Here is a 16,774-nt window from a genome sequence, read left to right as displayed (position 1 = left end):
TTTAAACTCCAAATTGAAAATAATATAAATATATGTATTTGATTAGAAAATATTTTAAAAAATCCACGAAAGAACTGTTCATAAATAATCTTATTAACAAACCGTCTACTTTATTTATTTAAAGAAATATTACACGCAATGTAATCTAAAACTGAACGATTGAAATGGAATAATAGTGGCTGATAATACGTGCATTTAAAAAAGGGTACTTTTTACGGAATCATTCATAACCAAAACCAAAACTAACTTTTTCGGAGAGAGACCGCGGATGGCGCGATGAGAGAGACGTCTCTTCTACATTACGTCATTGCACTCCCAAACCAAAACTTTAAAAGTGTGTATAAGTAAAGGCGCTTCTCGTACCTCGCTATCTTCCAACTTGGACGAAGGCATCGCATCGCCAGCGTTCAATACACTTTGTGATACGAATCACCGGCTTCAAAGGCCACAGATTTCAGTGCTGTATTCAAGACCATATTATAAAAGTAAGTTTTAAAATTTGTAGTATGTTAAAATATATAAATATATATAATAGGGAGGCTAAGCCAGCGCTAGATAAGGCAAACGGCGAAACACGTACAGCCGTATCTTTACTCTTTAAAATCTAAAGTGATAGAAGTTATTCTTACACGTTTTCTAGGGAAGGCTTAAACTCACTAGCTTTTTGACGACATTAGTTGGTGCGAAATTCCAAATCATTATTTTCTGTACGTCAGATTCAGGCCCGAGCAGAGACATTTCGGGGCCCGCGGGGCAGATTATGTCATCGCGGGTCCGTTTAACTGGAATTTTCATGGGGCGGGGGCGAGCTGGTGAAGGGCAAGGCGATGGGCCATATCATACCGGGGCCATATCATACCGGGCCCCTATCAAGAATGCTTCTGGGCCCATTATCTCCGGGCCCTGGAGAGTTTGCCCCCCCCCCCTTCCCAGATTACCTATTTCAAAATTAATATTTTAAAACAGATCGATTCATATTATTTAAAAATTAATATCGATTCATATTATTTAAAAATTAATATCGATTCATATTATTTAAAAATTAATATCGATTCATATTATTTAAAAATTAATATCGATTCATATAATTTAAAAATTAATATCGATTCATATTATTTAAAAATTAATATCGATTCATATTATTTAAAAATTAATATCGATTCATATTATTTAAAAATTAATATCGATTCATATTATTTAAAAATTAATATCGATTCATATTATTTAAAAATTAATATCGATTCATATTATTTTAAAATTAATATCGATTCATAATATTTTAAAATTAATATCGATTCATAATATTTTAAAATTAATATCGATTCATAATATTTTAAAATTAATATCGATTCATATTATTTTAAAATTAATATCGATTCATATTATTTTACAATTAATATCGATTCATATTATTTTACAATTAATATCGATTCATATTATTTTACAATTAATATCGATTCATATTATTTTACAATTAATATCGATTCATATTATTTTACAATTAATATCGATTCATATTATTTTACAATTAATATCGATTCATATTATTTTACAATTAATATCGATTCATATTATTTTACAATTAATATCGATTCATATTGGTTTAAAATTAATATCGATTCATTTTGGTTTTAAAATTTATAATATCGATTCATTTTGGTTTTAAAATTTATAATATCGATTCATTTTGGTTTTAAAATTTATAATATCGATTCATTTTGGTTTTAAAATTTATAATATCGATTCATTTTGGTTTTAAAATTTATTATATCGATTCATTTTGGTTTTAAAATTTATAATATCGATTCATTTTGGTTTTAAAATTTATAATATCGATTCATTTTGGTTTAAAGTTAATATCGATTCATTTTTTTTAAATTAATATCGATACATTTTGGTTTAAAATTAATATCGATTCATTTTGATTTAAAATTAATATCGATTCGTTTTGGTTTAAAATTAATATCGATTTAATTGGTTTTAAAATTTATAATATCGATTTTTTTGGTTTTAAAATTTATAATATCGATTAATTTTGGTTTTTAAATTTATGATATCGATTCATTTTGGTTTTAAAATTATTAATATCAATTCATTTTGGTTTTAAAATTATTAATATCAATTCATTTTGGTTTAAAATTATTAATATCAATTCATTTTGCTTTAAAATTAATAATTTAATTTAGTAGTATCAATAATGATAAAAATTAATAATTTAATTTAGTAGTATCAATAATGATAAAAATTAATTATTTAATTAAGTAGTATCAATAATGATAAAAATTAATATTACTTATATGAATAATAATAATTTTATCATTATTAATATTTATATTAATAGTATTTGTCAAATTAATATTAATAATTTTATCATTATTAATATTTAATAGTATTTATCAAATTAATATTAATAGTTTTATCATTATTAATATTTATATTAATAGTATTTATCAAATTAATATTAATAGTTTTTATCATTATTAATATTTATATTAATAGTATTTATCAAATTAATATTAATAGTTTTATCATTATTAATATTTATATTAATAGTATTTATCAAATTAATATTAATAGTTTTTATCATTATTAATATTTATATTAATAGTATTTATCAAATTAATATTAATAGTTTTTATCATTATTAATATTTATATAAATAATATATTGTTTTAATGAAATCAAATATTTATTTGCACGTTTCGTCATTGATAGTGCAAAATATTGCAGTTGTCGTATTCGACCTAGCTACCCAGCCCAATTATTGAATTAAAACGATTAGGATACTTAAATAAATTTCAAGTAGAATATGATACAAGAGCAATATTTATTGAAAACTAAAGACGTAGACGTCGGTAATCGGAGGATGCTAGTCGTTGTTTGTCAAAATTTATATTTTTCAACGTGGTATCCGATATTTGAGAAAACCTTTCCTGGTCGCCTTCTGGTTAAGCGTTGGCCACTCATAATTTTGGGTTAGTTACAGTTAGCATAACGAAGTCCAGCTGGAAAAATATTCACGAGGTTTTTAGTGAAGTCATTAAATGTTTTTAAACAATTTCGCCAAATATCTCTGAAAAATATAGAATATAATTAATTTTGGAAAATGGCGCTTCCTCCCATCAGTTCATTAATAAAACATTAATAATCATTTATCAGCTAGGGAACCTTTAATACCTGTAAACAGGTGGCCGGGTAATAATGCGTAGGAGGGTGGTGGAAAGCCCTTCATTGCCACGCGAGCCAACAGCTCTCTACTCAATAACTATTACCGTTAAAGGTGCTCCAAAGTTCGGTGGCAAAAAAAAGAAAATTGAGCATGCTTTTCCTTCCCCCCAACCCCTCACTCGGCCTTACCAGAGGCGGGCAGAGTTAACCGTAAATTTCGCACTTTTCTGACTTTACACACATTGTGCCACCGAACTTTGGAGTCCCTTTAACCTTATAAAGTACTAGCCAAGCCCTCAGCTAGTTGTGTGTTTCGAGGCACTCCACCCCAGTACGCCCCTTAACCCCTTTTTCCCATGCGAGAATTTCCGTGGCACCCTTTTCCCCATAGTCGAACCACCGTAGTAAGGCCCCTCCCTTTTTTCCATGCGATAATTTCCAAGTACATTTAACCCCATAGTCGACCTCCCCCCGTAAGGCCGCTCCCACTTTTCCCATGCGATAATTTCCATGGTACCCTTTTCCCCAAAGTAGAACCACCCCAGTAAGGCCCTACCTCTCCTTTTTCCCCATGTGATAATTACCGGGGTACCCCCAGTAAGGCCCTTCCTCCCCCTTTTCCCTATGTGATAATTACCGGGGTACTTCCCCTTTTTCCCATGTGATAATTACCGTTCCTCCCTTTTTTATCATGTGATAATTACCGTTCCTCCCTTTTTTATCATGTGATAATTACCGTTCCTCCCTTTTTTATCATGTGATAATTACCGTTCCTCCCTTTTTTATCATGTGATAATTACCGTTCCTCCCTTTTTTATCATGTGATAATTACCGTTCCTCCCTTTTTTATCATGTGATAATTACCGTTCCTCCCTTTTTTATCATGTGATAATTACCGTTCCTCCCTTTTTTATCATGTGATAATTACCGTTCCTCCCTTTTTTATCATGTGATAATTACCGTTCCTCCCTTTTTTATCATGTGATAATTACCGTTCCTCCCTTTTTTATCATGTGATAATTACCGTTCCTCCCTTTTTTATTATGTGATAATTACCGGGGTACCCACCTCCCCCTTTTTCCCATGTGATAATTACCGGGGTACCCACCTCCCCCTTTTTCCCATGTGATAATTACCGTGGTACCCCCCAAAACGTATGCCATAGCTCCCCCTACTGCAAAAGAATATACAGACTACTAAGATAATACTTTCGTATCGATCTACCAGTACATCTCCAGTGGCGTACCTAGACCCTTTGACGCTCGGAGCAATCGTTTAATAGTTAAAGCAGTAAAAACTTTAATACTATTTTAAACTATTTACTGGCTAGCTTGTGCATAGTACTCAATTAACAAATAATCACACCACTGTTGCCCAATAATACCTTTATTTAGAAACGCTACAGCTGTTTCGGGGCGACTCGCAAGTCCCGAAACAGCTGTAGCGTTTCTAAATAAACCTATTATTGTACAAATCGCAATTTTTTGTAATTGAATGAGCAATGCCGCCCGGGGCGGACCACCCCTCTAGGTACGCCACTGCTTATCTTAGGGAATCAGGTTGCTTAAGTGTGTTTTGTAGAAACGAAGGGAAAAATTTATATTCGGCATTTCATTCTATCTAAGTTCTACTAGAAATAGTTGGCCCAGATTGCCCCCCTCCCCCAAATGAAATCCCTGGCGACGCCACTGCATAACGGCCTCGCTCGCTCGGCGTTCACACTAAACGTTCTGATAAATGAACGAGCTTTAAGTAAGTCATTTGTAGCAATAAAAGATATTCCTCGTTTAATTACTACCTTTGTAACAAAAATAATGGCGGGGCATAATCCGATCAAAGAGGGGGCGACGGGGCATAACTCATGAAAGGAAGGTGGCAATTGCCCTGTTTGCCACACCTCGTGGGCCTCCATGCCCTATTATGACCCCTTCGGTACGTCCCTGGTAGTATATTCAGAGCGCTTTAAGAATCGAAGTGTAAAATCTCCAATTGGATTAAAGGAATATTAATAACTTATTTGTCGTTGTATTTTCGTCATATCAAAATAATTATACTATGAACGTGGACTACGTATAATATTTTGTGTCGTCATTCGAAACTGATAACGTGAAAAAATTAGAAAGACACTTTGTACCTTGAAAATATTCGCCGAGTATTTTACAAAAACGTTGCTAATAAAAATAAGATATAAGTATAAAACCTTTTGGAGATCAAGCTGTTTCAAAAACGTCAAGTTTTAGAGTAAATTTATCTAGTTAAAAGAAAGATATGAATGGAAAAAAGTTACCCATATAATGTATTGTAATAAAGTGTTTTATCTATTTATTTTGATTCAAATTCGAGTACTAGTCGTACTTAAAACATATAACTGTTATCTAAAAATAAATACCTTTAAACGGATCTAGATACGTCGCTGAACACCGCACTCGGCTGACGTTTGCCATTAACTCAATAGGCGAAAGCTATGCATGACCCAACTTGACGAAATAGTTCAGCTAATGCTAAAACCTATGGGTGAATTCATAGGCTCGTTGGTGGGACGGCTAATGAAAGTATAGTCGAAGGTAGCCTTTGCCATTTAAACAAGAAAGTCACGTTACTTTAGAATATCTGCTATACGGGTAGCTACGACTTCACACAAGAATGTATTCAGGCTAACAGAGAATATACTAATAAAGTATGTCGTTTATTGTCATGATTCCCTGAAAATGGGTAAAGATTATTTGAGGCAACATACACAATATTTATCTTAGGCTTAACAATATGATTTTTGTCTACGAAAATCAAAATTCGGCTTGGTAAGGAAGCTGGTCGATTCGGTATGTATGCAAATATTATTTACAAGTAGAAAGGTAATCTTTGAGAAACAGTGCTACAAAGAACGCCTCTTGAATGACTAGAGCATTGTGTTCACATGTTCTCTTTTTGTTCGGTTTTTTTCAGATGGCTAGTAACGACCTCCTGAGAGACATTGTGTCAAAGACCTTACCTACATTAAGTAGTGAGAAAGTGAATGAAATTATTGAAGCAATGACTGACTTGGGCTTTGAAGGCGAAGAAGATATGCGTTATTTGAAGGAATCTGATTTAGAAGGAATCCTCAAACCTATTCAAGCGAGGAAATTTATTGACTGCTTAAATCGACCGAGAGAATCTACAGAAAATGAAGCGGGTAACTAAAATTAATATTGCAATTTTCATGATAATAAGACAATTAAGTACTTGTAGTCAAATTAAATTTAAATGTGAAATATGGATGTATAATGCTCGGATTTAGGCCTAGAAAGACCTTTGTCATTCTCAACTACCATATTGGTATTTCACAATACTTCAAATTATTAATCGAAGTTGACCATTGAGCGAATCCGGCTCATGACACGGATAACTTTTTAAGAAAACCAAATGTAACAGTAACATAAGGTTGTATTTGCTATTACAGAGCCAAACGCATCGAAGGTTTCAAAATCGACAGCTGATATTAGCCAACCTTCGAAGCAGTTGAAGGTCCATAGAAGGCCAGTTGAGAAGCCAGAGACCAATGGACATCAATCTGATTTGGACATGGAATGGGAGGAGCATGAGAAGCACGATCGTCTAGCAACGGAACAAAAAGTAAGTGGTCGTTCTTCCCCTGCCTTTATTGGTAGTACAATTTCTAGGCTCAAAAGCGTTTTATAAGCTTGTGAAATAAAGTAATATTTTTACTGTATTTAGAAATTACAACTCGGTAACATCAGAGCTACCAATAACACACCGAACAACGAATGCAACATTCTTATTCTGGGGGAAACGGGGGTTGGAAAGTCTACTTTCATAAATGCTTTCGCCAACTACATGAAGTACAGCAGCCTCGAAGAAGCCGAAGATCGTGATTTGGTATCGTTGATTCCGACTTCATTTACCGTAACCGACCGGGATTACACCGAGAAACACATTCAGTTTGGAAGTGACCCCAACGAAAGCGGACGCCGTGGAGCTTCTCAAACCCAGTCTTGCCGAGAGTACGCGTTTGAAGTGGGAGAAGTTACTGTCCATCTCATCGACACTCCAGGAGTTGGAGATACTTCAGGCATTGATCAAGACACGGAGAACTTCAGACGGATTATGTCATTCATTAAACAGTACTCTGTTCTAAACGGAATTATCATTCTGTTGAAACCGAACAATGCCCGTCTGTCCATTCTTTTCCGTTTCTGCATTCAAGAACTTCTCGGTCATCTTCACAAAAGCGCTAGTCGCAACATTGTCTTCCTTTTCACCAACGCTAGGTCGACTTTCTATCGCCCTGGAGATACGCTGCCATCTTTACGCGAGCTTTTGGAGAAGAACGCCCAAAATCCGCCTTACGTAAATATTAAATTGGATTTAAGCACAATTTATTGCTTAGACAACGAATCTTTTAGGTTTTTGGTAGCGTTAAAGAGCCACGTCCAATTCTCAGCCGACGAAAAAAGAAACTTCGTCGACAGTTGGAACAAATCCGTTGAAGAGTGCCAACGTCTGATGTTGTACATAATGAATCTACCTCCGCACTCGATTGACGACACGGTATCTTTGTACGAAGCCAAGCAGATTGTCTGCCTATTAGCCAAACCACTTTGCGATATCTCCATTCACATTCAGAATAATATTCAAGTTGCCCAAGATCAACAAATTAAAATCCAGCAGTCCGGCAACGACATGGATAAATTGAAAGACGCGCTGTACGTACCGCACATCGATCTGAAGGCCGAGTTTTTCGAGCAGCCGAGAACGGTGTGTACGTCGAGCGAATGCGTCACCGTTCGCACCGTCGGCGAAGGCAGAACCGTCACCGATTACACGAAAAGCTGTCACGATCCTTGCTATTTGGAGGGCGTAACGGCGGAACTGGTTAATAATACGCAACTGTTGAATTGCGCAGCCATGAATGGGACTCAACATTGCCAACATTGCAAATGCGGATATGAAAAGCATATGCACGTTTATTACAAAAACGTGGAGACGAGCACCCAGAAAATCGATTCCAACGTGGAACTCGAGCTGAAAACCAAAGGGGACATCAGAGCGGAAGCCGAGAGAGTTCTCCAGGAGTGCGAGTTCAGAATCATTAAGCAAAAGAACGAACAAAAGAAAATCACCGAAGCGAGCGCTCAAATAGCTTGTTTCTTGAAAGCGAATTCAATTTCTCTGGTCAATGACGCCACCATGGACTATTTGGATCACTTGATTAAAGTCGAAAAGGATAAATGCGCCTTGGATCCCGGTAACAAGAAAAAAGTCGATCATTTGAATCGAGTCAAGCAAGAGTACGAGGGGCAGCTGGACATTCTCAAAGAAAGTCTGAAAAATACCAACGAACCTCAGCGAAGTTACAGTCCCAAAATGATTCGAGATCTGCAAAACGATTTGTTCTCGTTAGAAATAAACGGAGAATACATCAGGAAAGCTTTTGAGGGGCAACAACACATGTTGAAACATGAAAAGAAAAACGTCAAGAAGGCGCCTACAAACAATACTACTCATGCTCTGCCTGCCAGTAAGCCTAAGAAACGGTTCAACTGGTTCTAAACGTTGTACCGCATCCTTTTTCTATAACGTACAGTGAATATTTTGTTACTACAACGCAAACTGTATTGTCCGTAGTGATGGGCCAAAATCCATAACTTTGCTAAGAAAAATCAAACTCTTTTTTTCTCAGTTCTCTGTTTTATTTATTTGTTTTTTGGGGTTTTTGGTAAAAAATATTTTCCGGAAACATTTATATTAGTAAATCATGTTTATTTGTGTTACAAATCAAAATTGTCTCTTCGTTCTACAGTATACTTCATAAAACCGTTTTTACAGTTTCAAAATGTACGTTTATGTTTACTGTAGTAAATGGATAAAAAAAACTGAGGAATTATCCATAATATTCCAAACTATGTTAAAAAAATCATTTCCATTTATATAGTTCCTTGGTTTTCAATTAAATCAATTCAATGTCTAAGTGAAATTATAATTTCAACTCTTATTTGAAGGGGGCTCGAAACAAAGGTCAGCGATGATCAGTGTTCCCGGGTGGTAAATACCACCTGACATTTATTGTGGCAAATAGTGGCAAAAAGTGACATGGCAAATAATGATTTTTAGTGACAAATTGACATATAGTGGTAAATATTAGAAAAAGTAAAAATACTAATAAATTTTTCGTATGAAATACCATAAAAGCATTTTTATGCTATTTTTGTAACTATCCTACTCGTGGTTGCCAAGAATTGGGCTATTTTTTATATTTATTTTATTTTATTCATTGCTAAAAGTTATAGCAAATAAAGTGTTCAAAGAGTACAAAATTATTTGTTTCCCCTATTCGTCATTATATGCCATCATTGGTCAAATTTGTCATTATGTGTCACTATTTACCAGTGACATGGCCTATATTCAAAAAACGTGACATTTTAGGAACACGGGCGATGATGTCAATTATGATATCTATCTAGTTTTAAATTTATTGCCCCAAACGCCCAATTTGAAAAGCGAAAAAACTGTGAAATGATTCTCAAACTGGATACTAGGTTATTTGAGGCGCTTTCAACACTAGCATGACGTTCATTATTCTCTGGTTCCGCAGCTGGCTCTCTATGGCTCTCCAACTGCTTGAAAGGTTCTCTTGTTTCAGCTGCCGGTCTTGAGACCGCCTATGCGTTCCTTTCTGTAATGGTATTTTCATAATGTTAGAGCTGATTTTAACTCGGGTATAAACGCCACGAAGGTGAGCTTCTAAGCAAGAAATGAGTGATGTGGAGAAATCGATATGAGATCTGTATTAGTTCTCGATTAATCGCTTCGCGTAATAATTACCGATTTTCCCGGATTTTATCCAAACATTTTACCCCCGATTTTTTTTAAAACAAGGTAGATGGCGCCGCTAACCTTGACCTTTGGCTTCGCTAATTCGGCTACCGCAGGTCCGTGATTATTTCACGTGTTAACCCCTAGCGTCCCATAAGTTATGTAATGGCTACTCAAAAGAAGAAAAGATATTGGTATCGGTAGAAATCGGTTAGGTATCGGTAACGATTTCCCGAATCTCCAATATCGGTTAATTAATCGGTATCGATATTACAAAAAAATCTTCGTTAGGACTAATACAATATTACGTCCACCGTATTTGCACTAGTTAAAATCAGATTTAACTATTACATTTTGCGTCTTACTAAGTTCTCCGTGTCTTCGGTAATATATTTGAGCAGGATAAGTTAAATGTTCAACACCAAATAATAATGTTTTGGGAGTATGTTGGAATAACAATATTGTAGGTACCTCTTTCTTTTTCTGTAAATTGTGTCTGTCCATTTAAGCAGCTAATTAGTTTCCTCGCTTGAATAGGTTTGAGAATTCCTTCTAAATCAGTGTCCTTCAAATAATGCAGATCTTCTTCGTTATCAAAGCCCAAGTCAGTAAGTGCTTGAATTACTTCTTTGACTTTGACGCTACTTAATGAAGGCAAGGTCTTCGATACTATGTCTATCATAAAGTCGTTAGTAGCCATCTAAAAACAAACAAAGATATTCCAAATATTAGATCACACATAGTTCCCTCAATGTGTTAAATAGGCCTATATTTAATTTCATATTAAATTAAAATTTTGAAAAAAATTCAATCACTCTGTTCATTATTAAGGGCCCTATAATAACCAAAGAGTGTATCTCAAACAGCTTATATTTGATCCTAATTAGCTCACTTAGCAGTAACAACGTCACGTTGTTTGTAGTAAAATAACTCTTATCTTAATTACCCTCTCCATTAGGAACAATATTTCAATCACCCTTTACATCAACTTAATAAGCGCACTCTAAAGATCGAAGAGCACCTAATACCGAAAGAAGCCCTTTCTCTATTAACAAACAATATATTAAAAAGCCTGTTCCTTAAGATCGTTAGTGCACTAAACATTAAAAACCCAAGTTTGGCTCGACCACAAAGAAAATCCATTACAACGCTTTCTCAATAACCTTGTCTAATGGACCCACGCTTGTCCCTTCAAATAAGAAAAGCTTTTAAACCTCAATGAAAGATTTATTTTTACTACACAGAAAAATGCATTATAGTTATTAGCAATAAATGTAATGAACGCGAAACACAAGCTGACAGAAATGAAGGTAACCAGAACATAATGATCAGCTTCGCTTACGCTTACTCTACCTTATTGAAACTAAAATATCACAATAGTGCGTACACGAACTGGCTTAAAACCGGATTTAAAATTTAACTATTATGGCGCAACAATATACGAAGTAAAAACGGCTATGACAGCGGTTCCCAAAAGATGTTCCGCGGAACCCTTTAACCCTGGGGCTCCGTGGAAGAGTCACAGGGGTTCCGAGAATTCTCAGCACGCCCATCTTCTTTTGAGTCCAGAGTCGTTTAAGATAAGTAAAACAAATGAGTTGGGGTTCCGCCAAAATTAGGTGTATAATTTAGAGTTCCATAGCAAAAACCAATTGGCAACCGCCGGTCCATGACTTAACTAAAATGATATTTTTTATCCAAACCCGACTTAATTTTAGAAATGTATATACAGATCTAACAAGCTTCCGTCTCGTAACGAAACTGAATTAGGATTTTCGAACTGTGACCTGAGATATTTTGCGTCAAAGTAATAGGCGCTTAAATAAAACATCTTCCCAGAAATTGCCAAGAAGTAATATTTCCGACATCCAGGACTCATAAGTTACTATTTATATAGTGCTTGTTCTTGTTGAAATATTAGAAATATGGAAACATTTCTCGAACATAACATCGGTTTTTTGCTAAGCCTTATGCTGCTTAACATGTCAAAAAAAGTTACCTGGTTAAAAGGAAACACTTGTTGCATACCATACTGCAAAAGTTATAAGTTTAGTTCTAAAGGAATTAGTTTTCATCTTTTTCCGAAAGATAATTTTGTACGAAATGAATTAACTCTGCCTCCATGAGAAGCCTTAAAATTGCCCGGTAATATAAAAATATTCCGTATAATTTTTATTATTTATACCATAAGAGGATGATAATAATAATAATAATATTATCTTCTTATACTAAGTTTTAGTAACATTATATATTTTACCTTAAAATATATGATCGAAAATTAACATTAGTATGTTCCTTATACACGTGAGCCGACGCATTTCTTATCTGACGCAAAATTCTCATGAGGGCAAAAACGCGTCTCCAATTGGCTTAAATATGACTTTTTGCCTAGCCATTCTAACCGTTTAACCGACCGACCGGAAATAGTTCCTTCCCAGATGAATTTGGAGAGGGGAGTAAAAACCGAGTATCTTTTATTGAAGCGTCCATTAACATAGTCCACGTATATTACTTCTCAGGCTTTCCAATTTAAGCCGGCCACCAGTAATTAGCTTCACAAGTCACTAGTTGACTTAGGCCTGTAGGGTTCCTTGGGTATTATCGTAGCTTGTTATCAAAGACTATATATACGCTTCGCTAAATAGACTGGCGTGTTCAATGGCTAAACTTGTATACGATAGCAGACGCTGGTCAAAACTTCGCCGTGCCTCAGCAGTGCTACTAGTGGCGCCTCTAACGGCTGGTCAAAGGCTTCTCCCGTGTTTCGAAAGTGTTAACAAGTTTCTTGTATGGAGACGCCTGTCTAGTAAGCGCAGCGTATATATAGTCCGAGCAACTGGTTTTGAAAGGTTTGAATTTCAAACAGCATATATACGTTATAGTACGCTATTCTACATAATAGGAACTTGGCAAAACCTTCTGTAAATTTTGCAAAGATTCATAATTATAAAATGTTTTTACCCTATTATTCCGACAAAATTCAAATTTACCGACAATTTTAAGTAAAATCAATAATTATTATTAAAATATGAGTATCTGGCAATGCCGAATAGAGAATATTTAAACATAATCAGGTTCAACGAGAGGGCAAGCCTTGACAAATTTCCAGGGCCTGTGTTGACAAAATGATGTCCAATAGGCAAAATTAAGTACTCGGGGCCTTTTTTATTAACCATTTTCTTTTCCGAAAAAATTCGAAAAAACATTCTGAAAAGTGACTAAAACAATTACTGAGGATTTGACAAAATTAATGTTTCTCCAACCCATGAACTAATTAACAACAGGCACCCCGCAGATCTATAACATTTCCCTATAAAGACCCCCCAAAAAAAGGGTTAACGCATTCAGCAGCGTTGCGAGGCAAATATTTTTCATCCTGGTGATTCAAACGTCATAAACTGGAAACTGATTTTCAACGGTTTTAGCGGTTGTGATTTGAATTTTCAGATTGTTGTTTACAAAGGAAACCTCAAACGTGTCTCATAACCATCCATTTTATCACGTTAAATAACTATAATTATAGTTATTATTTTAGTATAATTGGTATAGTTAAATGATATGTTTTCCACATCCGATTCTAAGATAGATTCAGAATTTTCACGGAAATTATTCATCATAAAAAGGTAAACAACTATTAAGCCTTGGTACAATCATTTATATTTATGAATAATATTGTATTATGATAATAATAATTACCGTAACAAATTTGGGAATTGCTTCCAGACGGTAAGCAGTATATTTTACTATATGTACGATCGGAAAAGCTCGACATTCTAAATTTTTACGACGATTAATTTAAAAGACTAATATATTAGCACCGCATGGTAATCTCATGGTTCAACTTTTAAGTTCCAAGCATTCCAAGGAAGCTTCTTGCCCTATTTTAATCCCCCCGCCTATTTTGAATCACCAGCCTATACAAGCATTTCCTGTTATGCCCGCGAGTACCGCTAGAGTTCGTCGATGCTAGTTCTTTTTACTTTTGTTTCCCGGGCCGGACCGTCCCTGTTGTTAATTAGTCCATGTCCAACCTGCCTTCAATAAGCCCCTTATTCTGCTCATTTAAACCGTGGGGGCGCTGTGATGAACTACACCTTGATTGGGCAATAGCTCTTTTCATTTTTTACCTCTCCGAGGGGACAAAGTCCCCTAGGAGGGGTTATACAACGACCGTGTCTGTCTGTGGGTGGGTCTGTCTGTCAGGACTGCGAACGCGTTCGCATTTTCGGTGCAAAGTGTAATCACTGCGTACGCAGTTTCTCAAAGGGTTGGCAAAACCACCGTGTGACGGTGAGCGTTAACGGATGCATTTGCGGTTTGGTTTGGATGGTGTTTTTTCGCTCACCGTCGTGACGGTTTGGTGTATTACGGTTTTTGTAATGTTTATGCGTAGGTTGTGAGTGTTGAATTTGTTGTGTTTGTGTTCTGATGGATGTGCATGTTGAGTCTGTTGTGTTTATATGGGCGTTTTCTCTCCAACGTCTTCTTAATGACTTAGGGACGGACCGAGTGCTGAGTGTAATGCTACCTCTCAACGTCCAATGGCAGGGTTTCCACCAGTTGTACACGGTATTCGTCTTAGTATCAATTTGCGATCGCATCGGGCGGGATTTGAACCCGAGACCTCCTGATTGACAGGCGGACGTTCTACCACAGAACCACCGACACTTGTTACGCCTTTTTGAAAATTAGACCTTCAGCTTTATCGGAAGCGTATTTAATAGAGTACGAAATTTTGGTTTAATTGAAATAGAATTGAAATTGAAATTATTGCATCGAAGAAATTCTAATTTAGCGTTTCTCTATTGTTTAAAAACAAATGCGCCACCCAGGTTTCGAACCCAGACCATTCGGCTTGGCAGTCGAGCGCTCTACCACAGAACCACCGATAGCTGCTTAGATTCACTGAAATTAAGACAGGCATCGTAAGCATAATAGGTAATAAAGTCTTTTTTTATTAATGAATTTATGAAGGCCTAATCTGGTATTTTTTAAAGGTTAAATCTTGTTTTAGCGCAGTCAGCCGAGATTAGAGGGTTAAAGGGTAGACCCTGTGGGTGGTCCACTTTCTTAACGACCTATATATAGTTCTGTTAATTCAAAGGAGATAATTTAACGTTAATTGCTTTAAAAGCTGGCGGTTAGTCAAGTGGCTCTCTGTGCTTTGTTGATGGTAAGGTTTTTGGTTCTTGTAAATACATTTGTTGTGGATATTTGGACATCTACGATTTCTAACGCAGTCAATGATTTCTTGGGTGTGCGAGTCATTATATGATATTGGAAATTGGACGGCATTGGTCTTTTTCATGTGGTATGCGTCACAACGTCAACAGGAAGTGAACGAGTCGTCCACTACCAGATATCTACGGTATCTTCATCAAGGGCGAGTGTTGAAATAAAATGAGCGTTAAAGATGCGGCAAGTATTTCGTAAGCGAGTAATTCCAAAAAGCCTCTGTAGATATTTCATTAAAATTTGCTTCGTATTATATTTAACTGATAAACTTGTTCTGTAAAAGGGTTTAATTCAATTGTGCATTGTTATAGTACGTCTAACTTACTGTTGTAACTACTTAACTTATGATATTCTGAATAAATTAAAATTGGTCGTTTCGTCTCAATTATTTTAATTATAATTAAAATTTTATACCGGGCGGGATAGAAATGGGTTAATATTTTTAACAAATAACTCTAAATTGCGGAGATATATCTTTAAAGGTTATCTCGAGAAATTAATACCACTAGGGACAATTCTTCCGAGGAGAGGTATATTTTGGCTTGCCAACTTGTGATAATTTAGTTTATTTTTGTATTGTTATATTGTTACATTATACACAACGGATTGTCACAGCTTGAAATATATTTATTTATATATAATAAAATTGAAACTTACCGTTATCTTGTTCCCTAGAAATAAATTGAATGTCCGTATAACGAAGATAATTAAAAGCTGCCACGACGATGACTGCGACTATTTCTACTAAACTGCGTTGGGAGATAAATCAGTTCATAAACGGGTGTATTAGACAACCGCTTTTGGTAATACACTTGTTTACAGTGTTGGAGTGCAATGACGTATTGGCGAAGAAATCTTACTCGTCGGTCACATCGCACCATTCTTTACTTTATCTCATTCTAACAAACTTAGTTTTAGTTCTGTTTATGAATGATGCCGTCAAAAATACCCAATAGACTCGTCTATGGCCTCTGATTTTTTCTTATTTTTAAATACCTATATTCAGCGGCGTAGCAACCAGGGGGACAAGGGGACAATGCCCCCTACTCAATTTTCTACTAGGGATACAACACCGGTGTTTGTCCCCCCCCCTGAAATATTGAGAATTTGTTTTTACAACCATTATGAAAAAGATAAATTTGTCCTTGAAAACTTTCAACAACAAAGTAAGAGCGAATTTAAATTCAATTTTCGATTTTTGGTTAAATTGAAGTAAAATTTCCAAATATAGACACTTTTTTTGGAATTTTGCTGGGCGCGTCCATGTTGAGTTTACCCCCCTTAACCCCCATTTTCCATATCCTGGGACCAAATACCGGAGCTTAGACCCCCCACCGGTGGTTCCAGGTAATGGCCGACTAGCGGGCGGCCAAAAAGAGGGGTCGAAAAGACCGCGAAAAAGAGTGTATTAGTCTACTTTTATAATATCATATATTGTGGTGGTCGGCATGTGAGGCTCGAAATCTACCTCTCAAACTCAAAAACGTTCCTACGCCCCTGCATTATTACTTTCACTTCAGTTTAATTATTGAGTTTAGGAAGGAAAAACTCCTGCGTT

At 35.5% G+C, this 16,774-nt stretch overlaps 1 protein-coding gene and 1 long non-coding RNA gene across 2 annotated transcripts; one reads left to right on the top strand and one right to left on the bottom strand.

Annotated features, from left to right (window-relative positions):
* The first annotated feature begins 354 nt into the window (after positions 1-354).
* Positions 355-9,166, top strand: LOC149945792 (uncharacterized). The gene is made up of 4 exons (XM_090174856.1): positions 355-485; positions 6,112-6,340; positions 6,608-6,780; positions 6,883-9,166. Exons 2-4 carry the CDS (start codon positions 6,112-6,114, stop codon positions 8,716-8,718), a joined length of 2,238 nt encoding a protein of 745 aa, XP_090030982.1. The 5' UTR covers positions 355-485; the 3' UTR covers positions 8,719-9,166.
* Positions 9,167-9,798: 632 nt separating this feature from the next.
* LOC149945791 (uncharacterized) lies at positions 9,799-15,959 on the bottom strand. The gene is made up of 3 exons (XR_016480930.1): positions 15,874-15,959; positions 10,453-10,681; positions 9,799-9,841 (listed from the first exon to the last, which is right to left on the bottom strand). It is a non-coding gene; the product is annotated as an uncharacterized LOC149945791 (long non-coding RNA).
* Between the last annotated feature and the right edge of the window lie 815 nt (positions 15,960-16,774).

Source organism: Leiobunum rupestre, chromosome 5 (genome assembly GCF_980474605.1).
Source record: "Leiobunum rupestre chromosome 5, qqLeiRupe1.1.hap1, whole genome shotgun sequence".
Lineage (NCBI taxonomy): Eukaryota > Metazoa > Arthropoda > Arachnida > Opiliones > Sclerosomatidae > Leiobunum > Leiobunum rupestre.
Note: the sequence above shows the minus strand (reverse complement) of the source record. Positions and strands in the feature narration are given on the sequence as shown.